This window comes from Pelophylax lessonae, assembly GCF_965119305.1.
Source record: "Pelophylax lessonae genome assembly, chromosome: 5".
Taxonomy (NCBI): Eukaryota; Metazoa; Chordata; class Amphibia; order Anura; family Ranidae; genus Pelophylax; species Pelophylax lessonae.
The window spans coordinates 498434341-498461337 of NC_138772.1; the positions used below are offsets into that span (position 1 = coordinate 498434341).

At 41.5% G+C, this 26997-nt stretch overlaps 1 protein-coding gene across 1 annotated transcript in view; it reads left to right on the forward strand.

Annotated features, from left to right (window-relative positions):
- The window catches only part of LOC309555644 (fibrocystin-L-like), a gene marked incomplete at both ends in the record, with an annotated part of 310666 nt that overhangs the window by 169857 nt on the left and 113812 nt on the right, over positions 1-26997 (forward strand). Inside the window, 7 exons of the mRNA XM_082257679.1 lie at positions 2734-2891; positions 5896-6040; positions 8436-8593; positions 12419-12541; positions 19256-19355; positions 21166-21285; positions 24689-24850. Of these exons, the coding sequence (XP_082113805.1) occupies positions 2734-2891; positions 5896-6040; positions 8436-8593; positions 12419-12541; positions 19256-19355; positions 21166-21285; positions 24689-24850 (966 nt within the window). The remainder of the gene's footprint in view (positions 1-2733; positions 2892-5895; positions 6041-8435; positions 8594-12418; positions 12542-19255; positions 19356-21165; positions 21286-24688; positions 24851-26997) is intronic.

A 26997-nucleotide genomic window follows, 5' to 3' on the forward strand; every position in this document is an offset into this window, starting at 1 on the left:
TGTCAGTCACCACTGGCTGCAGGGGAGAGGAGCCTGGAGCGGTAATGTCCCTCATAGGCTCCTGCGGATCATCTGTTGTCAGCGCATCTCCTCTTCCCTCCAACCACCGCTGACTGACACAGTGGAGCCGGATCACCTAACTGGACCTGAGCGGGCTGAAAATAGGAAAGTATGTACATCTTTTTTAGAGCGGTTAGTCAGCGGGGGGGGGGGGAGCATTTTTAGGGCTTATTATGTGTAGCATGGAATTCTGCTTTAATAAATGCAATTATTCTACATGATTTTATTGCATCTGAAAATGCCAGTTTGCTTGAATTCTTGTGGCTCTTACTGGGGGAGAGGGTTACACTGCTCCTATTGTTTTTTTCAGTTTTCAATACATTTTTATTAAACAAGTTTTATAAAATCAGAGAATAGAAGTATACATAAACTTAAATTGTATAAGGGCACATATTTTGGCATAGAGTACAAAATAAATATACAGATAGGAGTACATCACATTGCTGCACAACCCCAGTTAAGACATAAGTGGTTAGTGTTCCTTTCAAAGGGGAATCCACATATTCTGGATATCACTGAAGGGACTAGTTGAGGTAACGCGCCCCTGTCAAAATTTGAGTGTTGCAGTAGGGAAGGTCCTTCCCAAGGGGGTACCCCTCGTCCCTATTTCTTTTTTTTTTTTTTCGTGTGTATGATAGAATGCCATACAACAGGAGGGACTGCAACCTGTGTAAAGTGGACAAGAGCACCCAAAACTCACGGCACACGAATTAAAGCCTAAATTTACCTAAAAGGAAAAAAAATCAGTACAAGGGATATGACTTACTTTCAGTGTGATGTGTCCCTTGTGCTGCTGTGTCCTCCGTTTGCTGAAATCATCCTATTCCAATGCTCCCCCTGCATACACCACTGTAGTCTTCTGGTGCGGTGGGAGGTTAATAGAACTAAGGGTTGTGACAGACTGTCATTAGGAGTGCCAAATGTGCCCACCCTCTCTGCCCAGCTGCTCCAATGATAGAAGGCCCTTACTACAGCTTCTATGAATGAGACAGAATCAATGAATGAAGGGGGTGGACCCATCAATTATCTATTCATACTCTATTCATAGATTCTGTTTCATTCTTGGAAACTGTAGTACTGGTTTCTGTGTTTAGCACTGCCCCCTTGAGGACTGCTGGATATTACACTTTTGATTCCCCCTTGGTTACCATTAGCAGTAGCAGCATTCACAGATTAACACTTTACTTCTTGGCTCAGTCAATGATCAGTCCAGGGGTATGTAGTTGTTTTTGGTGTTTAATTTAAATTAGGGATGGGAGAAGGGAGTAGTGGGATACTCCAAATTAACTATTCACAAGTTGCGAGGACTCCTGTCTGATGATGCAGCCAGGCTGCTGATGCAACTTGCCACTTAGGTAGATTTGGGTTTAAGTCTTTTGCTAGAAGACTTGGTGAACTACATTATCTTCGGGACACTCTCCTCAGTATCCCCTTTCTGCACCGCTCACTCCCGTCCACTGACTATCCCACTTTTAGGGTGCCCCCCCCCCTCAGGCCAGGCCCCTTGACATGATCCCCTGTACTCATACTGTTTTTCTAGGGTCTCCAGTGTCTCCCCACTCAGTCAGATTTCCTGGACCTCTGGGTTCAGCTCCATTCCTCTGGTCCCCTGGCCGACAGCCTGTGACCACATGCCCCTGCTACAGAGGAGGAGGCAGTCTCCACCCTACCTCCAGGACTCTGCTCTCCAGCCAAAGACCCTGCAGCACATGTGCTCCTGGCTTTTATACAGTATCTCAGAATGTACTGAGACAGCCTGTCTCTTCCAATCGCCAGGACTGTATCACAGCCTGTGTATCCATTGGTCAGGTTTCCTCCCACTGTCCAACATGCCTCCCTATTGGACCAGTGTGAAACACTCCTCTAGACTCAATGAATCACATACTGAGCACACTGAGTAGACCTCGCTCACAGATCCTGCTCTCTGGTAGGCAGAAAGCAATATAGATTTGCCTGCTAATCCTCTGATAGGCAGACAGAGCCAAAAACTAAACTCTCTCACAAGCACCTACCTAGGAGCGTGCTACATGTGAATTGAGGAGCTGGATGAAAAGGATGAGCATAGTCGGACACTCTTTATGAGAGCTTGTCACTGCCTACTAATTTTTGATTCAGAATACTTTTTTAATGCCAACAGGGAAATTAATAATTCTTCACAACAGCACAATAATAATTTTACACAAGAACACAACAGCACAAGGGTCACACATCACTAAAGGCAAATAATGTCCCTTGTACTATTTTTTATTTTGTTTTAGGTAAACTTAGGGTTTAAAGTACATAGATCTTGTTGCTGGGGTGTCCAATATGCCCAGCAGGTTCCAAAAAAAATCACCTTTTCCTTTACCTAATAATGTCAACATCTAAAGCTGACCAAATATAAGTTTATTCCCCTACACTTCTTATGCATCAAGCTGAGACCCACTACTGCATTGGTAGCAACACCTTGGGAAAGAGGATGCAGTCAATATTTTTAAAATACATTTCATATTGGTGATATTCCAAGTCTTCAAGGGTGATTACCATTTTTCTTGAAATCAAATGGGGGTTATGTAGGGTGTTTGGTTTAGATATAAATGTCAGGCAGCACCTATGTTTCTTTCAAGACAGGTTCCTTTAAACTTACTCTTATACCATAACAATGCTGTTTATCTCTTTCTCTATGTTACTCAGTTTACAGGCGAAGACCAGCCTTATCCGAACGTGGGATTATGATCAGTAACATTGATGTGACCAGCAGAATTAGTACATCTGTAACCCAGCATATCATCACTATAACACCATACAACTGCGGGCACAATTTTCCGCTCTTTGCTGTGGGGTTTGCTGAGGTACGTTTGAGAGAGAGAGTAATATCTTATAAATATAATATAAGTAACATGAAACAAAAATATATACTTATCTTTTTGAGATAGGGTTGATCCATAAATAATGCCATGTGGTCACTTAGCACCTCATATTACTTTTATTACTTTTTACTTTTTTTATGTCAGTCCTACTGCTGCCAAAATACCATTGTGGGGTCTTATTAGGATTCTGTGTGGGCTGCAGTAAACTATGGTGTCTCATTTAAACATTGTATTGGGTGGGCAACCCACAAGAGGATCACTAAAGACTGTAAATACTCTTGTGGATCCTCTAGACTGTGGTTCTATACCTCAGTCCTTAGGTACCCCAACAGATTTCAGTAACGGCTTGGTATTATTGATCTCTTGGGGGTACTTAAGAACTGAGGTTGGGAATCACTGCTGCCTGTGCCATCAACAAATTAAAATAGGACTGGAAAGAGTGAAACTTTGGAAAGAGTAAGGAAAATACAAAACCACTGTGAATGTGCTATTCGTTTTTAGCCTCTAGGACTTGGGTGCTGGAGTGTTAAACTCCAAGCTTTCTGGAGCTTCCAAGTAAATCAGATGGTTGCTCTAGTGAGGTAGCTTTATTTTGGCTTTAGGACCCCCACCTGGGTCCTTGGAAGAGTCAGCTTGTATAGAGTAAAAGAATGGTTGCACCCAGGGCTGGCCTTTGGGATGTGCAAGCTGTGTGGCCGCTCAGGGCCCCATGGGTAACAAGGGCGCCATGCTGCCATCACGGCTTGCAATCAGTTACTCACAGGACAAGACTCATCTGATGAGTCCCTGCAGGCGCTGCCAGGGCAAGTCCCCCTGCCCTGGGGCTGGCTGAAGATCAATTCAGCATCACGGCACCGGCACCTATTAAAAAAAAAAAATTCTTTATAAAGTGCAGGTGCTTATAATAGTGTAAACAAATAAATTGGTGTATTCCAGTGCGGGCTTTATAAATCTTTATTAGTCCAATAAATAAAACATGTTGTAGTGTCCAATTCTTTAGTGATTATTTCCCAGTATACAATACACCAATTTATTTGTTTACACTGTTATATGCACCTGCACTTTATAAAGAATCGGATAATTGCACTAAGCTACTTAATGTAGTAACAATATAAGCACTTAATAGTTAAGTATTTATGTAATTTGCACAACAATTTATTCTACCCAACTCACATATTGATTTGATTATTAGTAGTTATTTATATTCTGATAGAATTTTGATTTAATACTGAGCAAGATATACCATACACAGTTTTATTAGCATTTTTTATGTGAACAAGTACTTCATTTATTTAGGCTCCGTTCACATCTTAGAGTATGGATCACGGACAGAACCGCCGCGGTTCCGCCCGCGATCCGGAGATTATTGCAAATCGCGGGACGCCCGTGCGTTGCCCGTTGATTTGCAATAGACCCCCAAACGCTGAGCGATGTTGCCGCGATTTCCGCCTGCCGAATCGCGGTAACATCGCGCAAAAAAAAATCGCGGGACGCATTACGACCAAAAAAGTACAAGAGCTTCTTTGGATCGTATTGCGTCCTGCGATTTTTTTTTCACGATGTTACCGCGATTCGGCAGGCGGAAATCGCGGCAACATCACTCAGCGTTTGGGGGTCTATTGCAAATCAACGGGCAACGCACGGGCGTCCCGCGATTTGCAATAATCTCCGGATCGCGGGCGGAACCGCAGCGGTTCTGCCCGTGATCCATACGCTAAGATGTGAACGGAGCCTAATTTATTATTATTTCGGATCAATATATTAATAAGGATTCACATATATAACACACAGCTTTACTAGCACTTTTGCTTATGGGAACATAATTTATTCTTTTGATTCGCTAATAGAATGTGTTGATTAATCAGATATCTATATACATATTCTCATATATTAATAAGAATTTGCAGTTATCACCCTTGACACGCAGTACTCCCCCTTATATTGATTACTTTAAACAGTTTAAGGTACCAGTTACTGTACATGCAGCATCAGGGGTACAAATGTATCACCCTATGATAGTGCAGGAACCACACTCTTAGAGTATCTCCTGCACCATGCCCACAGCCTCTGCATTTCCTGTACCATGCCCGCAGCCCCTGCATCTCCCGTACCATGCCTGCAGCCCCTGCATCTCCAGCACCATGCCCACAGCTCCTGCACCATGCCCGAAGCCCCTGCATCTCCTACATGATGCCTGCAGCCCCTGCACCATGCCCGCAGTCCCTGCATCTCCTGCACCACGCCTGTGGCCCCTGCATCTCCTGCACCATGCCTGCCGTGAGTGGCTTTCTATAGGGGCACTCACTGAAGAGATGGAGCCAGGAGTGCCAGTGGGGGACCCCAGAAGAGGAGAATTCAGGCTGCCCGGTACAAAACCATGCCACAGAGTAGTTAACAATGACAGTTTATTTATTACAGTTTTTTATTTTCTCAAAAAAAAAAATAAAATCAACGGTTTAAATTTACTTTATAATAAGCTGTAGTTTAAAGCACAGTAAACTTGTCTGCTAATTCTTATTTGTGTCCTCCGTGGAAAGATTTCTTTCACTTTATATTACAATTATATGACAGTAAATTTTCCCAAAGTGAAGGAAAATCCTTCCTTTGGGAGTTGTTCTTGAATCAGATGCAATCAAGATATTACCACTACTAGTGTTTTAGTGGCAGCCATAAACATTTTGGGTTAAATGTACTTCACTTTGTCCTGTGAGAACAGGACTACAGATAGCAATGAAGATTCTCACACTTTCCCTCTTGTTTTAGTACGATATTGCAAGAAGCATAGAGGATGGACAATTTACGGCAGCCCACAACAGTTAATCAGAGTTGAATTTCAAATGTTCAAATGAGCTAAGATATATATATAAATCAGCCATTCAAATAGATATATGTTTAGTATCAAAAGTTGGAATGTCAATAAAAGTAAAAAGAAAAAGTGAGAAAAACAGGATAACAGTTAATTTTTGTTCTTCAATCTCATGTTCAGGGCATTCAGACTAGCCCAAATGCAGCCATCTATCAAGCATCAAACTGGACTGAAGGGACATCAGTAAGAATCAACAGAACTCAAACAGCTTCTCCACCAATTGGAGGAACATTCAGCATTCTGTCCTATGGGAAAGAGGTTCCAGGTACTGTCACTTGCTCATCTTCATAACTCTAGATAAAATAATGAATTTAGCTTTTTGGAACTTCAGCCTTATAAAATGTCATGTTTATGCCTCCTCCTTAACTCCAGGCAAGCTACTAAATGCACCAATGAAATTCAAATATTTACACAGCTCTCTCACCTGACCTTTCACTGCTGCGGTTAGGTAGTACTAATAGGCTATGCCCCTACCCCAGCCATAGACTAGAGCAGACAGCTTGGGGGCAGAGCCACGCCCCGAAGGAGATCCAGTGTACCTTGCATGCAGAGGGCGAGAGAGAGAAGCAAGTTAGCTGATAGTACGCAAGTATACCCAATGCCGACTTGGTTTCCCCAGCTGCAGGAGGTGACGCTGGTGGATACGGGTATATGACTTGAACATCGAGGTAGATTTGCCCTCAAGTTGATCAAAGGGGATGGGGAGGCTGTGTCTGCTGTGTCCTGGCTGCAGGAGGCCCACCACTGTGGTCAGTGCCTGGATCCGGTGTGGGTACTGCAAGGAGCTGCTCACCAAACTGACACTGAGTGAGCAGGGGCTGCTCATCTACAGTGTAGGCCTGCAGTCAGATCTCTGCACTGAGCAGCCAAAGAAGTCCTGGAAGCTGGAGTGTGCTGACAACAAGCTACTAACAAAGACAGGGTTGAATTTGAGGATGGGGAGTCCCTTGCAAAGACGAGCAAAATCGGGGAGGAGAGTTGGAAATCTGCCTTGGCTTGCAAAGAGCTGGTACCTGTCTGTGCTGCCCAGCTGAACCCAGAAGCTGTTCCCAGAAGTCCGGCTGTACCCGTTCACCCCGTAAGCCCCACTTGAAGGCATTGCATAAAGACAGCTCATTTGTAGGTGAGCCAGAGGGGAGCGGCAGTGGTGGAGCAATAGATTGGGGGTCACGCAGACTGCAAGTAAAATTAATGCCCATAAATGATGACTAGGAGGATTGGACATCTCACAGCAGCTTGGAGGGAGAATGGGAGAGGTGTTAGAAATGCCAGAGTCAGCTGAAATGGCTGAAGGATCCCTGCAGACCCCTATTTGTGTCCGGCGGCGGTTCCAGAACCAACCATTCATGACCCAGACCAGAAGTGCTGAATACAGGCAGTGAGTGGTGAGGTCACCCATGGCCTGTGTCCTCCATGGGAAAGGCAAGCCATGGAACTTGGCAAGATTTTCAATGTTCAAGAGGGAAGTGCAGCAGAGGACAGCACTCGAGCGGGGGTTGGACTACTCTTATGTCCCCCAGGACATTATGGACACGAGGACACCGCTGGATGCCTGGACAGGTAAGTGCCCTAATATTAAAAGTCAGCAGCTGCAGTATTTGTAGCTGCTGACTTTTATTTTTTGAGGGGGGGGGGGGAGTCTGGAACTCCTTTTTTAAGGATGGCCATACACTAGTAGATTTTTGAATGAAATTTTGTATAAAAATTCATATAAAAGTTCTCAGTACATTTGATGAGTTGGCAAATGTCATCTGAAAGTACTTCAAAACTTTGTTTGCTTTTAACATTCCATTTTAGAATAAATGGATGTCCCGGAATGAATACCGCATACACTGTTGAAAATTAATAACAATTGGTCTAAATCATTTGGTGGAGGGGGGATTATAGTGCGGGGTTGTTTTTCAGAGGTTGGGCTTGGCCCCTTAGTTCCAGTGAAGGAAACTCATAAGGAATCAGAATACCAAGACATTGTGGACAATTTCATGTTCCCAACTTTGTGGGAACAGTTTGGGGATAGCCCCTTCCTGTTCCAACATGACTGCGCTCCAGTGCACAAAGCAAAGTCCATAAAGACATGGATGAGCAAGTTTGGAGTGGAGGAACTTGACTGGTCTGCACAGAGTCCTGACCTCAACCCAATAGAACACCTTTGGGATTAATTCATGCAGAGACTGCAAACCAGGCCTTCTCGTCCACATCACTGCCTGACCTCACAAATGCCCTTCTGAAAAAATGGTCAAAAATTCCCATAGACACACTCCTAAACCTTGTGGACAGCCTTTCCAGAAGAGTTGAAGCTGTTATAGCTGCAAAGGGTGGGCCAACTCAATATTGAACCCTACGAACTAATACTGGGATTCCATTAAAGTTCATGTGCATGTAAAGGAAGGCATCCCAATACTTTTGGTAATATAGTGTATTTACAAATGTTGCACAACTAAAGCCTCTATTTTAAATGCAAATTGCTAGACAGTGTAATTTTATTTTTGCTGGCCAGCTGGTAAGTGTGCTGGGGAATACATTTTTGTTTTGTTTGCTGTTCAAAGCCCTTTCATGTGCACCTTGCTCTAAAAGCTACTTATACATTGGGACGGTTGCTATTTTTGTTTACTTATCATGTTGGCAGATCGACATTTTACACATATTTGGTTGCATTGTAGATCTTCCTATAGACATATCACCAACGGATCTAAAGTCTGCCCTAGAAGCTATTCCAGAAAATGGTCAGGTTACTATTTTATCATCAAATCGATACTGTGGACAATCCTACTGGCAGATAAAGTTTATGACCGCTACAGGCTATCAGCCTCTTATACTGGTAAGACTCTTGGTATATAAAAGACAGTTACATCAAGTCATTTGTCAGTACCACAATGATCAATTCATCAAATAGTTGCAACTTCCAAGATGAGAAAGTGCTAAGTGTTTCAGGCTACGGTCCCCTGAAGATGCGTCCTGACACGAAACTGGTTGGGCTGAGCTTACCTGTGATGTCATTGTGCATGCTGGAGGCTCAGCAGTAGTACCATGTTTTTGGTGCAATGTCTGTCTATGTCTTCCTTTATGAGTATAGTCACTGATTAAAAATCTGTGTAATCTGTGATACTGGGACATGGAATTTTTTATGTGTTTCTTTCGAGTTATACAAGCATAAGGGGTTTTGTTGATGGTTCACAGAGTTTTTTGTAAAGTTGCTTGAGCCATTATATCAGAACAGCTAGTGGTAACTAGAGGTGGATCCTTGATGTGAGATTACCCCTATGTTGTTGCTGTTTGTCTTTTGGATCTCTTAATGGTAGATTAACCTCCCATAACTTAGAGGTCTGATCATTCTGGAAAGGAGTGCTTCTAAAGGTGGTGGGACACTTCACAAGATTGTCCTGATAAAATTTATCAGCTCAGAATTTTTTGGACAAGTTGATAAACTTTTTATTGTTAAATTTGGTTTTATTCTTATTTCCTTTTTTTTTTTTTCATTTTTTTGTGTATGAATTGCACTTTAAGCATTATCTTGCATGAGTATGTATTGCACTTTATGAGCACATTAGTATATAAGAATTTTGGTAATGAATTAGGCAAATATTGAGTGCATTTTTGCAGACAGTACACTGTTTGCACTTAGCACTTTTTTTATCTTGGAAGTTGCACCACTTTGATGACTTGATCGTAAAGTTATTGATTCATTGATGTATTTTTGATATTTATGCACTTTAAGCTACAAAGAGACAGTGTATTCACTTTCAGACTATTTTCCAGGTATTGAATACTCCAATATTGAGCTCTTTTTCCTTGTCTTTTGTTTTCTTTTTTGATCAGGTAGGCCAGGGATCCTCAAACTACGGCCCTCCAGCTGTTGCGGAACTACACATCCCATGAGGCATTGCAAAACTCTGACATTCACAGACATGACTAGGCATGATGAGAATTGTAGTTCCTGAACAACTGGAGGGCCATAGTTTGAAGACCACTGAGGTAGGCACTAAGGACAGATAGTAAAGTTAAAAGCGGTGAGGGAATGGCGCTGCCTAGTGGCAAGAGAAATAAGAAAATGGTATAGAGTGCTAGATGGATGAAGTTATAGTATAGTAACATAGAATCTGATGTACTGTGGGTCCAATATAAAGAAAAAACACAGTAGATACAAATATGTAATATGAAGCAATAAATTAATGTGACATGTGGTTGCGTGACACTGTCTCAAAATGTCGTGTGCATATGTTACCACAAATGTAAACCAATGTGTTATATACAGATGTAAATAAATAAGTGCTAATAAATTAAAGTGACATGTGCATCTATGCCCTTAGGTGATATAAAATCTAGAGGATATAAATAGGTATAAAATAAAAATATCATTCAAACTAGATATAAATAAATGCAATATATGCAGATATATATATAGAAATACGTGCCCGTAAATCAAAGTGACATGTGCATTCGTGACCACAAAAAAATATGAAATTCAAAAGATATAAATCATACAATATAAGAATATCAATGAATCAGAGTGACATGTGCATAAAAAGTGACATGTGCAAGTGAACTAGTGGCAGATGAATAAATATAAACGTGACTAAATGGCCAAGGTATGGGACCAATGGTAGATGATAAAGGGGTGAAGTGACAATGAATACATTTAAATAAAGTGATTAAAGAAGTCCAATAATAATAGCAGGTGGCGGTCTTCGTGTGAAAAATACACAATAAGTGACCCCGTGGTGGGCAGGGAGGTGATAGGTGACCCCTCTAGTGAATAGCACACTCACCAGAAATACCCACCCCACACAGGGGTACAGAGCGGGTATATGTGGTAATCCAGCAGGTAGGTCCTGACTTCCTCTAAGGGTCCTGGGTTGGACGTCCTGGTAGGTCCCTGGAGGGTCCTGGGCTAGAGGAGGATTCCTAAGGGAAGGTGGCTGGGGTCTGATAGGATCCTGACAGTGGGAAGTAGGAGTTCCAAGTGTCCACGGTGTGTCACTCGTTGCGGCGGGACAGGGGTTTAAAAAATGGAAAGGCACATTGTGTAATATTGTCTGACAGGGTTTATTTAATATAAGCAGGTTGAAAAGGTACTTACATTCGTGAAGAGATATACAAGCAAGTAATGGTGCGTGTGGAGCGCAATGCGGTCCACCCCAAAGTGCCGAGACCAGAAGTGATGCGACACGCTCTACGCGTTTCGTAGTAGTACGTCTTCAGCAGCTTTCAGTTGTTTCATGTTTGTGTCAGTACCAGGAAGCTCCCTATCGCTTAGATTTTTTATTGGGACATTTTCTTCAGCTGTAGCTTGTTTCTCTTCCTCCTTGAATGAGGTCACAGTTAAGGTATCACTGTCTGAAAATCATTTTTTTAATTTTAAATGTTTGAGAATTTCCTTTAAATGCAGCACATCACTTGACTTTGCAATGGCCACCACAGCTGGATGGATCTAAGAATCGTGAAGATATTTCACCTTTAGAGTCCCTAAGAAATATAATAAACCTGTTTTTATACAAAACTGATTTATCAGTTTAAGTTGGAATGTTCTCTTAAAACGTCAAAACAGATACCCCAGTTTGGGCAATTTTGACTAGAGCATATGTCTTAAGTTGGCCATATGCTGTAGCTGCTGATTGATAAGTTCTTCAACTTGACCATTTGACAGAAGATGATCAAATGACTTCTGTTTACCAGGGACGATCATACACTGATCAAAATGTGGCCGGTTCCTGCTGAACCCGTTGAATTTCGATCAGTATGTGGCTGCTTTAGTGTATGGTGAATAACAATGCATTCATTTACCTTCGTTATTTCTCTTGTGATTTTCAGCAATAGTGTCCACACTGGAACATCCAGCTCCTGTCCTCAGTAGAGCTGTTATTCCCATTGTTCCTACTGGGTTCTCTGTAATGTAAAATAAAAAGGGAACCCAACAGTTAGACAGGGATCTCTTTAGAGTTGTCACAGTGGTTGAACTTCAGGTGTAGAGAAATCTCCATGAGTGTCCTCAAAAATGTAAAAAAATGTAGATGATTCAGCCTTCTCTACCTGTCCTTCATTTGGGGACTCAAGAGAAAAACTCTTTCTCCCCAAGAACTCAGCTCAACTTCCAATATGACTTAGGTGTCCGTTTATGAAACTGAGGGGAGCTGTGATCCTGATGATCGCAGCTCATCTCAGATCATTATCGGTTTATGAAACTGAGATGATCGGGGAGAACATGTTCTCCGCTGATCATCTCCACACACAGAGAATCTGTCATTGACAGAAACAGCCAGTTTATGAAGGTGTGATCTCGGCACTTCACTGGCCATCTCTGTCAGAATTCTCCCTTCCAGATTCTCCAGCTCAGAGGTGTAGAATCGAGGAGAGAGGAGAGAATCCCTGGAGAAGGCAAGAAGGAAGATTTTTTTACTTCCTTCTTCCTTGATCAGACCCCCCCAAGACAGTAAACATGTCCCCCTGCCATGTTTATGTATGGAAAAAAATTTGCTTAAGAAATGTAAACATAATGCCAAACATACCAAAACATTGATTTAGAGTTTTCATAACCCCAACATTATCTAAAATGTAAAATGATTGAAAGTCTCCAGAAAGAATGCAAGAATAACATTTGTTTGAAGTTATATTTATGTTAATGCTGCGACTTCTGTGTCCTGGCTAGGTAAACGACTCAGCTGTCACTGGATTAAATGCTAAAATGTATTCCATGAAAGTGACTGATGGAGGCCTGTTCCGTCAACGTATGCTTGGAGACCTTGTGAGGACGCCAAATGAAAAACCTCAGGTATAACTATGTTTATTATGTATTCTTTGCTTTAAAGTGATCTTATACAAAAATAATTTTTCATAAGTATTTTAAGCTTTTTGCATGACTAATCTCTTTCAACAGGCTGCAGTGCCTTCATTTTAGGCCACTTCTTGTTATCTCTATGACTTTAAAGAGTAACTGAACTATGGAATGTTGTGCCAAAAATAAGGCAGACAGAGAACTAGTCTCCTATATTGGAGCTGATCTTTCCAACGTTACTGGCCTACCATAGCTTGTTCTGCAAAGGGTCCCTGTATGGTGGTTGCCATCTTGGTATGGGTAGAGTTTTCTGCCCTCAATGTCAGAGCCTCCAGCAAGGAGAACAATGAGCAGCACAGTAGTGACATCACTGAATTTCACGGATACTCTCCTGAATCTAACAATCAGTGGCAGCAGTGTCCTCAATCCCATACTGAACAAATACAGTTATGAGATTGTAGGCACACTCACATAACAGAAAGTGCACTGCTATTTTCAGGAGAAAATCAAAAGGTAAATCATTTAGGGCACTGCTGAGACACAATAAACAATTGTAAATGTTCCCTATAAATCTTCACTTTTCTTTGTTCCAGTCCACTTTAAGCATACAATGAATCCGGAAAGTATTCACAGCGCTTCACTTTTTCCACATTTTGTTATGTTACAGCTTTATTCCAAAGTGGATTAAATGTATTATTTTCCTCAAAAGTCTACAAAAACCCTACAATGACAACGTGAAAGAAGTTTGTTTGAAATCTTTGCAAATTTATTAAAAATAACAAACAAAAAAATCACATGTACGTAAGTATTCACAGCCTTTGCCCAATACTTTGTTGAAGCATCTTTGCCACCAATTATAGCCCCAAGTCTTTTTGAGTATGATGCTACGAGCATGGCACACCTATTTTTGGGCAGTTCCCCATTCTTCTTTGCAGCACCTCTCAAGGTCCATCAGGTCGGATGGGGAGCATCAGTGCACAGCCATTTTCAAGTCTCTCCAAAGATATTCAATGTGGTTCAAGTCTGGGCTCTGGGTTGGCCACTCAAGGACATTCACAGAGTTGTTCTGTAGCTACTTCTTGGTTATCTTGGCTGTGTGCTTAGGGTCGTTGTCTTGCTAGAAGATGAACCTTCGCCCCAGTCTGAGATCCAGAGCGCTCTGGAGCAGGATTTCTCTGTACACTGCTGCATTCATCTTTCCCTCAATCCTGACTTGTCTCCCAGTTCCTGCCAATGAAAAGCACCCCCACAGCATAACTGTGTGACATGCTTCACTGTAGGAATGTTATTGGCCAGGCGATGAGCATTGCCTGGTTTCCTCCAAACATGACGCTTGCCACTCAGGCCAAAAAGTTCAATATTTGTTTCATCAGACCAGAGAATTTTGCTTCTCATGGTCTAAGAGTCCTTCAGATGCCTTTTGGCAAACTCCAGGTGGGCTGTCATGTGCCTTTTACTGAGTAGAGGCTTCCGTCTGGCCACTCTACCATACAGGTTTGATTGGTGTAGTGCTGCAAAGATGGTTGTTCTTCTGGTAGCTTCTCATCTCTTCACAGAGAAACGCTGGATCTCTGTCAGAGTGATTGGGTTCTTGGTAATTTCCCTGTCCCTGACTAAGGCCCTTCTCCCCCGAACACTTAGTTTGGCCAGGCGACCCAATCTAGCAGGAGTCCTGGTGGTTCCAAACTTCTCCCATTTATGGTTGATGGAAGCCACTGTGCTTATTGGGACCTTCAATGCTGCAGAAACATTTCTGTACCCTTCCTCAGATCTGTGCTTCCATACAATCCTGTCTAGGAGGTCTACAGACAATTGCTTGGACTTCATGGCTTGGTTTTAGCTCTGAAAAGCCCTGTTAACTGTGGGACCTTATATAGAGAGATGTGTGCCTTTACAAATTATGTAAAATCAACTGAGCTTACCACAGGGGGACTCCAATCAAGTTTTAGAAACATCTCAAAGAAGATCAGTGAAATCAATATGCACCTGAGCTTAATTTTGAGTGTCATGGCAAACGCTGTCAATACTTATGTACTTATGTACTTTTTTCGTTTTTAATTTTTAATAAATTTGCAAATATTTTAAACAAACTTCTTTTGTGTTGTCAATATGGGGTATTGTTTGAAGAATGTTGAGAAAAATAATGAATGTAATCAATTTTTGGAATAAGGCTGTAACATAACAAAATGTGGAAAAAGTGAAGTGCTGTGAATACTTTCCGGATTCACTGTACATCACTTTTATATTAAAACTGTACAAATTAAAGTTTACTCACCTATGCTCCAACGTTCCAACCCCTGCGAGGTCTCTCGGTAGCATCTTCTTTGTGGCTTCCTCTTGGTGCTGGTCTTCGGCCATCTTTATTGGCTGGATGATATCACTCCTTTGCATGTGCGTGAATTGTTTATCCCTCACACTTGCACTGTGCTGGAAATGTAAACAGAGCTGCTGCTATCTGGACTCTGTTAGAGAGATTTCCCCTTTACTGTCTGGGTGACACGACTTTACCAGACAGGAAGTTTTGGAAATCAGCAATAGGGACCTAACCAGGAATAAAAAGAAATATGCGTTTAATGCTGCTAAGACCCAGAAATGGCTAAAGGGCAAAAACCAGGTGTGGCAGCCTATGGGACCCAAGCTGTCACCAACACAGAGACTAATAAAGAGGCTAGGCCTCCCCTGGCTATCAAGGCTTTCATTCAAGCTGTAAATCTAATGGCCTAGTTGCAGGCTACTTTGCAACAAACATTCTGTGAAATCCACAAGTCGATAGGACAAGTAATGGAGGTTCACACAAAAATGCAAAAGTTCTTGATAGACATGAAACAGACATGTCCACACTAACTTCAGAGCAAGGGGAGATGTCATCCCCTCCCAGTTAAAGGTGGGGAAATTGGGCACAGTGCTGACTTAACTGCCGAGATTGTAAAGGCAGCACATAAGCTATTTTTTGTAAAGAAGAAAGCTCCAGGGGGCCACAGTGAGATAGCCAACTGAAGGCCTGCTCACTACAGTAAGCTCTAAAACTAAAAAAGTGAATAAGCTGCCACGGGAGTCCAAAGTACCAAAGTAAGTCTTCTCTGTGACTTCTGACCAGCAGCCCAACTCACCTTCTTTGTTTTTAGACAGACAGGCACAGGTAGCCAATGCACACCATTCTCCTAGGATTGCCACGGAACTGCAAGGAAAATAGAAGCAAACTAAGAGAACAGCACAAGTCCAGACTGCTGAGCCCACTCAGAACAAGTTCCCTGATAAATTGGTGGCTCCCCCGCCTGTAGTCATGAATCAATTGGAAGGGGTCCACACCAAGGCTCTCCAGGACATGAGGGTGATGTTACTATCTCAAGACATTGTGATGGAGCTGACCCCTAACGTTGTGTCCACTAAGGCAGAAAAATCACAGAAAACCCCTGTCAATATCTGAAACAAAACTGATCTCCCAGTCAGGCTAAATCCTCAGATGTCGCTTGGGCAGTGGACACAACTACTTCAGTGGCACCATCTGGTCTTTTAGTTGAAATGGACAGGGATTATCCTAGATTCATCAAGCCCTTAAGCCTCCCCCATAGTGGTGGTAAGGAACAAAAATGGCTCCCTCAGAATGTGCATCAATTATCGAACACTCAACTGGAGAACAAATGCTGACTAAAACACCACTCAACAGATAGAGAATGCTCTGCAGTGATTATTGGGGCAAGAATTTCAGCGTGTTAGATCTGAAGTGCGGATATTACCAAATCCCTTTGCACCCAGAAGACAGGGAGAAGACTGCCTTCATTTGCCCCCTGGAATTTTTCAACAGAATGCCCCCAGGATTGTCAGGAGCCCCTGCAATCTTTCAGTGACTTATGGAATGTACCATAAGAGACATGAACCAGATTGAGGTACTGATGTATCTTGATGATATTGCTGTCTTCGGAAAGACTCTTGAGGAACCCGAGGAGTGACTGGAAAAGGTACTACAGAGACTCCATGAACAAAATTGTTGTTGGGTAATTGTCAATTCTATTAGTCCTCAGTAACCTATCTAAGGCATGTTGTCTCCACAGAGGGAGCTGCCACGAACCCAATAAAGATAGATGCAGTCTCTTCCTGGCCTAGACAGAATGACATCAGTGCTCCCACTAACAAAGTTTTGTCAAAGGGTTTGCTAAAATAGCCTGGCCCCTTTAATGAGTTGTTAAAGAATGAGGAGAAAGACATTGATGCACCCAAGCCAAATAAGCCAAATATAGAACCCAGAAAGCCTTGAGAATCTTTTCGAGACCACTGGACAGATAAGTGCAAGGAGGCTGAAGAGGAGTCTGACCAATGTGTCAGTGCTGCTCTAAGCTGACCCCTTTAAGGCTGGGTCCACACGATTTTCCCCGCATCGGATTTGCATGGGTTTCCCCGTATTCAATTCGCATGACAGGAGATTGTAACCAGCTCTTAGTAGAGTTGGTTCACACATCTCAGGGGTGGCTACGGAGCAAATTGCAGAGGTCCTGTTCATCCTTGGCTCCATTTTAGGTCCAAATTCAGGCAAAAATTTGTGCCATATTCATCCCTGAAATGGAGAATAATGACGCACTGGACTCCTGCTGTCAGCCGCATCCGTTTGCAGTGTGAACCCAGCCTGAACCAAATGAACTTCATGTCGATGCTATCAAAGACAGAGTAGATGGGGTACTATACTAAGAGCATGACGAATGTTTGCGACCAGATGCATATGTGAGCAGAAGTCTGACCACTGCCTTTACATGATGAGCATGGCCACCTAGGCCCAGAAAGAACTTTCAAGCTAGTCAGAGACTGGTCTTATATGTGCGCTGAAGTTGAAGGCTAATGTCACTCTTGCCTAAGGTGTATTCAGCAAAAGACTTTACCAACCAAAGCTGCACCCATGGTCTATCTCCTGTCTAAATCAAGGACCAATGAAATTAGTGTGCACTGATTTCCTGTGTCTGAAGCCTGACTTGAGTGGACAAGGAAATATCTTGGTAATCGACCACTTTTACCCGGTACATCCAGGCATTCCCAACCAAAGACCAACAAGCCTTAACTGTAGCCAAAGTTCTTGTGGAAAAGTTCTTTGTCTAGTATGGCCTGCCTCAGCATATTAAATCCAATCAAGGAAGAGACTTTGAGAGTAAGCTCATCAAAAGACTGTTAGATCTACTAGGTTTTTAGAAATCCAGAACAACCCCCTGTCATCCACAAGGGGACCCCCAGCTGGAACATTTCAAGTCCACCCTTCTAAATATTCTTGGGACTCTCTCGGCCGAAAACAAACTGCCACTGTACTACATGCTTATAATAGCACTGAAAATGACGCCACGGGCTATTCATCATGCCTGCTGATGTTCGGGATGGAAGCTTGACTCCCTTTGGCACTTCCTTAGATCAAACATCAAATAACATCTCAGTGAGGATATGTGGATTGCTTAAGAAAGAATTTGAAAACCATGTACGAAAAAACCCTGGGGCCCTTCAATGCCTGAAGACAGCTTAACAAAAAGAACTTTGACCTTAAAGTAAGAATACAAGACTTGCAGCTTGGGGACACAGTATTGCTGAGAGATTTGGGTGCCCAAGGGAAGCACAAACTACCTGGCTGATGGAGGTCTCAGCCCTTTATAGTTTGCAAATAACTGCCTGGATTGCCAGCCTATCAGATCCACCCAGAAGGGAAAATGGACCCATTAAAGATATGGCATCTCAATAGTCTATTGCCCATAGTGGAAGCAGTTCAGATGTCCTCACAGACTGATGCTAGTCCTACTAGGACAGTTTCTTGCAGACCTTGCTCTTCCTCCCACTTTCCTGACCTGCCAGGCTGCATGCTCAGATAAGGGTCTGGTATAGATTTTGGGGGGACCCCAGGGTGTTTTTTTTTTTTTTTAATTTTGGCGTGGAGTTTCACTTAAAATCCATACCAGATCCAAAGGGCCTGGTATGGACTGGGGACGACGACCCTGCGAGATTTAAAAAAAAAAAAATGATATTAATGGGCAATTGCCAGCATTCTTTATCTTTCTTTTAACAGCACTCTTTATCTCTACATTTATCTGTAAGTGAGGAAGCCCGCTGACAGACAATGGCTCATGGTTGTTAAGGACGCAGGCGGCAAGCTTTCTGGCATGCTGCTTTTCAACCAGCTATTTCTTCACACAGAATTTGGATCAGTTGATCGTTTTTTGACTCATCCTAATTCTAATCGTTCTGAAAAGTTGGAATTTATTAGAAAATGAAACAAATTTTAACAGATTTCAACTAAATTCATTACTATTCATTACTATTTTATTTGGAGATTCGGATACATCTGAATCTCTGAATAACCAAAAATTCAGCCGAATTTGTATTCAAACCAAAATTAATTGCACATGTCTAGTTTGGTGCCTTTTTATTGATACAGCACTACTAGTGGGTACTAAGTATTACTTTCAGTGATTTCCTGTGATATTGTATGTTTGTACACTCAACCTGATATATCAGAGGGGCTGAGGTTCTTAAGAAGGTCGAGGCAAAGAACAAAAACCCATGCTATCCAGTGGCTCCTTTGGGAGTGGCGCTACATGTGTATGGCCAACTTTGCAAAAGATCAGACAACTGACAATTGAATCTGACAATTCATGGACTAAATTGGAAGGCAAGGCCAAAATGCGCATGGACATTCTATTGTGACTTCTCTTCACTTTTAACAGATTACATCTCATCATTTTACAGGTTGAAGTCTACATCAATGGAATTCCATCGCGATGTTCCGGAGACTGTGGTTACACCTGGGATGTGAGGGGAACTCCAGAGATAATCTCTATTAGTACAGGTAGAGTATTCACATATTATTTGTACTATTTATCTTTCAAGTGGTTTCTTTGGCAGCTGCTGCTTGCAAATTAGCTTGTACTCTTCCACTCTAATCCAAATTAGGCTGATTTCACAAAACCCAATTCTGAGCTGGAAGAAAGAAAAAGCTTGTTTGGTCTAGAGCAGTGGTTCTCAACTCCTGTTCCTAGGACCCACTAACAGGCCAAATCTTAAGTTTTACCTTGGGGAGATGCAGACTAGAATACTGCAATCACTGAGCAGCAAATTATATCACCTGTGATGTATTTCAGTTATCTTGCCTGGCCTGTTAGTGGGTCCTGAGGACAGGAGTTGAGAACCACTGGTCTAGAGGGAAATGAAAAGTCTGCATAACCATTTTGTCACTTCAGCTGGCTCCAGTGCTGTCTTTTCCTCCCTCTGGCTCCCCAGGCTGTGTTAGTGGGAGATGCAGAACTGTGGATGGGAGTGCCTTAAAGAGGCAGCAGTGCTGGACCGGTTGCACTAATGGAAGGACCCAGCTGGGGCAAGGAATAAATTAAGAATTACCCTTTATTCCTCTACCCCTAGGCAAAAGCAAGCATTTAACCCTTGAAGTAGAGGGAGGCCCCACTGCAAAAGTAATTTTTTTCTTGGGCTCAGAGTTGGGCTTTAACTCCAGCCTTAGGCACTCTGTTTTCAACCATGTGACTTTTTTGAAAATAAGGATTGTTATCTTGGTGTGTTAACCTAGTAAACTGGGCCTATTGTGTTTCACTTTTTCCATTCATTCCTCACATGGGCTACCTTTGCACCAGACACTATTGGAATTTGATATTGACCTCATTGTGCTACAGTTTATACCGCTGTGTGGGTACACAGAGGCACCACATAAGGATGTTACTTGCAGTCACTAGAGCAGTGTTGGTCAACATAAAAAATAATAGAAAAAGTAAATATAAAAAAAAAAATAAAAGGGAATCTCAAATGTGAGGTGCATTGCTCCGAGTTAGTCATCGAAAATGAATGGGCTTTGACATACCTTAAAGCAGAACTACACTGCATCTGAGCTCCACAAACCAAAAACACTATTGAATTAATTTTTATATTTAAAGCAAGCTCACTAATCCATTCATGTCTCCATGCTTTATTTTACATAGAAATCACTTTAAAATAAACCCCTAGCATTTCTGGCTGTTGCCATCTTGAGTAAAGGCAGATGATTCATATAGAATGTACTCCTTGGAATCCATATGCCCTTAGCTGAGAAAACTGCTCCTCCTCTTCTGTATGAGATCATTTGCCTGGGCCTGTAAACCAGAAAGAAACTGAAGAAATGTAAAAAAAAAGTTTAAAACAAGTAAACATGATATACTTAATATACTCTAATCTATTTACTAATGCTAGCAGCATAAGGGTTAAAAATAGTCAGTGTTGATTGAGTGAGTTAAATTCTGCTTTAATGCTCCAAGATGTCGATACTGCAATGCACATTGAAGAGAACTTGAGTTATTGTTGTAAAGTCATCATTGTTGTAAATGGTTGCAATAAAACCACCCAGTATTGGTGTCAGTGAATGCAATAATAATACCCAGCACTGGTGTCAGTGGTCCCAAAAATAACCCCCAGCATTGGTGTCCGTGACTTCAATAAAAACCCCCATCATTGCTCTCAGTGACCACAATAATTTAGTCCATACAACAAACATGGAAAAATTAGTGTTTAATATTTTATATTACATAATGACACAGCATTGTATATATTGCAATATTATATATGTCCAAAAAATTGATAATTTTGCAGACAAATTTATTTTTAACACTTTATTATAGAGTTGAATGGAGATGATGAAGTCCTTAAAATAAATGGAAACGGATTCTCAAACAGTACTGGCAATGATACCACTTCTGTTACTATTGGCAACATTACCTGCCCCATTCTTAGTATTAACGGTAAGTCATTTAATGAACTATGAAAGCAATGGCAGAAAAAAAAAAAAAAACACAACAAATAACCATACGTGAAAACAAGAATTATTTTCACTAATTGGATGGATTTTTTCAGATCCCATAAATGTTTATTGAATAAAACATAGAAAATATGGTTACAACGAGTTAGCATCAGTCCAGTTTATATAAAAATGATTTACTTACAGTGTATTACAGGAAGAAAGGCTAGTTGTCACAAAAATATACACAGGTCTATCAAAAACATGTCACCTTAAATAATTACACCCAAATGAGCACCACTGTCGCAGGCAGAGTAGAACCATAAAAATATGCCTACATTCACAGCAATATGAAAACTGAGGTTAAACAAGGTAGGTTCCTTGTCATCTTTAGAATATAGTGGCAAGGCATCCATCAAAAGAGGATGTCCATTGTAAAGGTCTATGCTTGCTTAAAATGAGTTCAAGAGAAGAGGAAAAGTCAGAAAGGTCTTGAAATCTATATAGAATCATCAAGAGTCCCCACAAGATAGTTAAAAATCCACACATCCCACACCTTTTATAAAGTTGCAAACTTTAATGGGTAGCATGATGGCAAGTTTCACATTAAACAGGTACAAACGATTTTCTGTTTGACCTGAGCAAATGAGGGAACCCTAGATTTCCATACTGTTGCTGCGGATTGTTTGGTCACAGTGAAAATAAATGTCATCAATTTAAATTGTTTATGGGTACAAATAGAAGTTCTAAATTCAGTAGGGTTTCATAAGGGTTTGTGGGGAAATTATATCACAAGACTGTATAGATTAATTGATAGCCTCTTTTAAAAGGTATTATTCTTGGACATTGCCACCACCCATTGACCAAAGGGTCAGTTAAGCCACAACCCATCAAACAATGGTCAGATGCGCCCTGCACAAATGTAGCTATCATGGAGGGTACCAAATTCCAGCACAGAAGGAGTTTATAACTAGCTTCCAGAAAAGAGGCCTTCAGTAATACATGATAGTATACCAGATCTGGGACCAATTATGTGGTTCTAAAGAGGAACTTAAATCTTTTTCACTTTGAGAAATATACAATGAAGCTTTTATGGGTTTGCAACCCAATAGTGATTTATAGATCAGTTACAACATACTTTGGATAACGGGTCATGGCAACAGGTATGTTCGAAGGGTGTAAGATTAAGTGGCGAATCAGCGCAGTTTTACCTTAATTAAATATCTGTAGGTATCAAAATAAGTCTGTGGAGGAGACCTTATCGGACACCTGCAATGTGTTAAAGCTTAGCATATTCTTCATAATGAGCAGGTCGTATATGTGGCGAAAGCCCTGTCTTGTCCACCAGAAGAACATCCTGGGCTTCTCGTAACCAGGGCCAAAATTAGGGCTATGAAGCAGGGTAGCTAATGGCAAATGAGGGGATGGTAATCTACCTGAGTATTTTACCACATACCACAAAATGTTTGAGAATTGGATTAGTTATTGGAATTCACCTATCAGGAGTGATCCACAAGATAGTGTCCACAACTATATGGGTTAGTAGGTACACTTCTATGCTTACCAACAAGGGGATGTTGGTTACTGCATGGTATGCTGCTAGGAGGCAATTTGTGTCATGTAATGACAATCTGTGGTACTGCTTGTGACAGACCGCCTGGTATCCTGTATGGGTGCCTCCGCCAAGATACAGCTTCCTCCACTTTGGAATTAGGAACCAGGTGTTATTGCAGGAGAATTGCACCCAAGAACTAGATGACACTAGCTTAGGTGCAAACTGAAACTCTTTATTAAAAACTCACACAGAATTTATACCAAACAAAATCCAGTAAGAGCTTGATCACTTTATCTGAAACAATACAAACTTAAACAGTAATATCATCAGTACAGCTAACAATACATAATGAACGGCCAGCAACTAACATTAACCTAATTAAAAAAGTGATCTAAATAACATTAAGTAAATCAACAGGCAGACACTCAAGCTTTAATTAGTTATGGAGCCTACCCCAGACAGTCCTGCACACAAAGTACATTACACACAATGTCTTTCAAGTGTATGTCTTTCACTTGTGTAATCTGTTTACTAGAAAAGTCATCATAAGACACTCATACAATGTTCTAGCAGTCTTAAATAGTGGAATTCATTTATCTCCATGGATTTCTTGAGAGAGATTGTTGATAAATATTTATGTCCCAAGTGGAGGAACTTCTCTAACCCAGTCTGCAGGAGGGTCACTATATTTCCTTGAACCAATACCCTGTATAATATTAATATTACATCCACTCCAGAAGAGAAAATTTATTGTCTTAATTCAGAGAATTAATCCAAGCCTCGCTCTCAGCGTTCATCACATTGTTGTCCATCATTAGACAAGGATCTGCTCTCTCCATGGGATCAGAGGCCAAACTGAGCTCTTTTACATGCTCTGACCTGAAGAAGCAGACAAAAGCCCCAGTTTCCTCCATGGGCCATAATCAGTGGGTCGAAAGCTAGCCCCTAGTCCCCTACAAAAGCCCCTGTCCCGGTTGTGTCTGTCACAACACTAAACCCCCTTGGAGTTGTGGGCAGAACAGAATTGTCTAGGAGACTCCAGCCCTAGAATCCTGCAAAATATATTTGATACAAAGTCTCTGGATAGTTCCTAAAATGTGTGGAGGGAAATAAACAGAAAGGGTTCTAAAAGTGTAGAAAAGCTTAGGCAACAAAGAAATCTTTATCCCCAACCATGAAATCTGGTACTTTTTCAAGGATTTGAGAACTGTCATGGTTCAACTTATGAAGGACCTAAAGTTCCCTGCATATGAAGTATCATAGGATGGTGTGAGATAAATCCCCAAACAGGGCAATTTATCTTGTAGCCATTGGTAGGGGATAGTTGATTGGAGGAAACAAAGCTAGCCAGGTGCAAGAGAGATATTCTTGGACTTGGACTCATTTACACATAATCCCAAGAGAGCAGAAAATTCTGTGTGTATATGGGTCAAATTATAGAGGGAAATCATTGAATTTGCGAGTATTATTAAGACATTGTCTGCAAATAGACTGGATTTATGTTGATATCCTGCAACCTCTATTCCTCAAATGTCTGAATTGGCTTTAATAGATAAGGCTAGGGTTCCATTGCAGGGGAAAGAGCAGAGGTGATAGAGGATACACTTGCCTCTGCTAATAGGAAAAAAGATGACAGGAAGCCTGCGTATGAACGAATATTCTAGGGTTGTCATAAAGAGTTGTAACTCATTAGAGAAAGTGAGGACCGAATCAACAAGTTGTCAATGGTGTCTTTAGATATGCCCATGACAGGCTATCAAATGTAAATGTTCAAGAATATTAGAAAGGTATTCTGCTACCTGGTTTTGCTGATATGTATAATACTGGATTTTTTAATTATTTTTATCTTAAGCCTATGAGATCAAATGTCGGGTACAGAAGGCAAGTGCGGGGACCTTCCCGATCACAGTGTACATCGCAGGGGTTGGGCTGGCAGCGTTTTCTGGTGGAAACCTGACCCTTACCCAAGAACTGTCTGTTTCATCTATTATACCATCAACGGGAAGCTCAGCAGGTAATGTTAAATGCTTGAATGCTTAGTAATGTATATGTGTAACACATACAGGGTATTTATAATCTCTCACAGAGCTCACAGTCCTGCCCATGACAATGCCTTCATCTGTTCTTTTACCCCCACAAGGATACCTTTGTTCAGGCATCATCCAGGGTCACTATCTACTTTCTGGACTGAGATTTGTGCTTGGAGATAACAAAGTTATCGAAATACTCTCCATTTTTGGCCTTTGTGACAAATGCCGATGCATATCAGCCCCTGCTGCAGCCTCTCACCTTATGACTTACTACAAAGATACAGTGCTGCAGTCTGATCACTGGGGGAGCGTATGCTGAGGAAATACTTCCTCCTGCCTTCAGCAGACTGATATCATCTTAGCCTAGGCAAAACTGCTTAACTTTAGCTTTTCTTTTTTTTAACGAAAAGCATTTTTAACCACTTGCCGACTGCCGCAGTCAGCCCCTCACAGGCAGAGCGACTTAGGACTACGTCGCTAGCCTGTAAGGGTTTTGGGAGCGAGTGCGCGCCGCCGGATGCACGCTCCCGCTCGGTCACGGACCCCCCCGCGCGTGTGCCCGGGGGACCCGATGTCCGCCGGGCACTCGCGATCGTCCGTGACAGCGGAAGAAAGGCAGGCGGCTAATGTAAACAAAGCCGCCTGTCAGTTCTCCCTGTGTAAGAATGGTGATCAAACGGTTCTACTATGTAGGACCGTTGATCACTGTTCTTACACAACAAGCCACAGCCAATCACAGTTAGAAACAGGCCCCTAGGACACACTTAACCCCTCCCTCTCCAATACAGTTAACTCCTTCACTGCCAGTGTAATTTTTACAGAAACAGTGCATATGTATAGCACTGATTACTGTAGTAATGTCACTGGTACCCCCAAAAGTGTCAAAAATGTCAGTCAAGGGTCCGATCTGTCCGCCCAAATGTCGCAGTCCCGCAAAAAAAAAAAACGCAGATCGCCGCCAAAAAAAAAAAAACAACAAAAATGACAAAAATCTTTCCCTTAGTTAGTAAACGCGATAACTTTTGCGCAAACCAATCAAAATACGCTTTTTGCGATTTTTTTTTACCAAACATATGGTAAAAAAAAATTGGCCTAAAATGTTAAAAAATTTTGATTTTTACATTTTTTTTCTTGGGAATTTCATATAAAAAAATTTGAAAAATATTGTTATTTTTTCAAAATTTACGCTTTTTTTTTGTTTATAGCGCATGATCAAAAAATCGCACAGGTGATCAAATACCACCAAAAGAAAGCTCTGTTAGTGGGAAAAAAAGGACGCCAAATTAGTTTAGGTACAGCGTCGCACGACCGTGCAATTGTCCATTAAAGTCACGCAGTGCCGAATCGCAAAATAGGCCCTGGTCAGGAAGGGGGTAAAATCTTCCGGGGCTTAAGTGGTTAAAAAGAAAAAATTGCATTTTTGCTGTCAGCATTTTATATATTAAATGTAAATGAGATGTATTTTAAATAGAACTAAAGGCAAAACGCTTTTTCCTTTTGGATAAAGAAAGGGAGAGTTATGACCCGTCAGTTTTATTTTTTGCCATCTGTGTCCCATTTGGGAGATTTCCCTTCACTTTTCCCATAACCACAACAGGAAGTGAGAGGATCCCCCAAAGTGTTTAAATTCCTGGTTTTCAAAAGGACTGGTATCCCCATTGGAAGATTTGCCTTCTACTTCTGTTCTGGTGGCAATCCAAAATTTTAATTTTTTTTTCACTTTTGGTAATGCTAAACATGACAAACAGAGAGGGTAAATCCTAGTTGCAGTACAATAGCAGTAAAAAACAGACAGGTGTTTTAATCCATCTCCACTCTAACCAAAATACAAAAAACAAGTGTGGCCTTTAGATATACTCTAAATTCCCAAGGGGCAGATAAACCATAATTTAAGTATGAAAATGTGAAAACGTTGCTTCTGAGGAAATGCTTCCTCCTGCCTCTAGCAGACTGATGACATCATCTTAGCCTAGGCAGAATCACTTGACATTAGCGTGACTGCTTTTTTAGTGATAACATGACCAGCTTTTTTTTTTTTTTTAAATTGCCTTTTTGCTGTCAGTTTATGACATGTCAGAAATGTATACAGTAATGTAAAACAAAAAATCTGGATTGATAGCAAATGTCTACT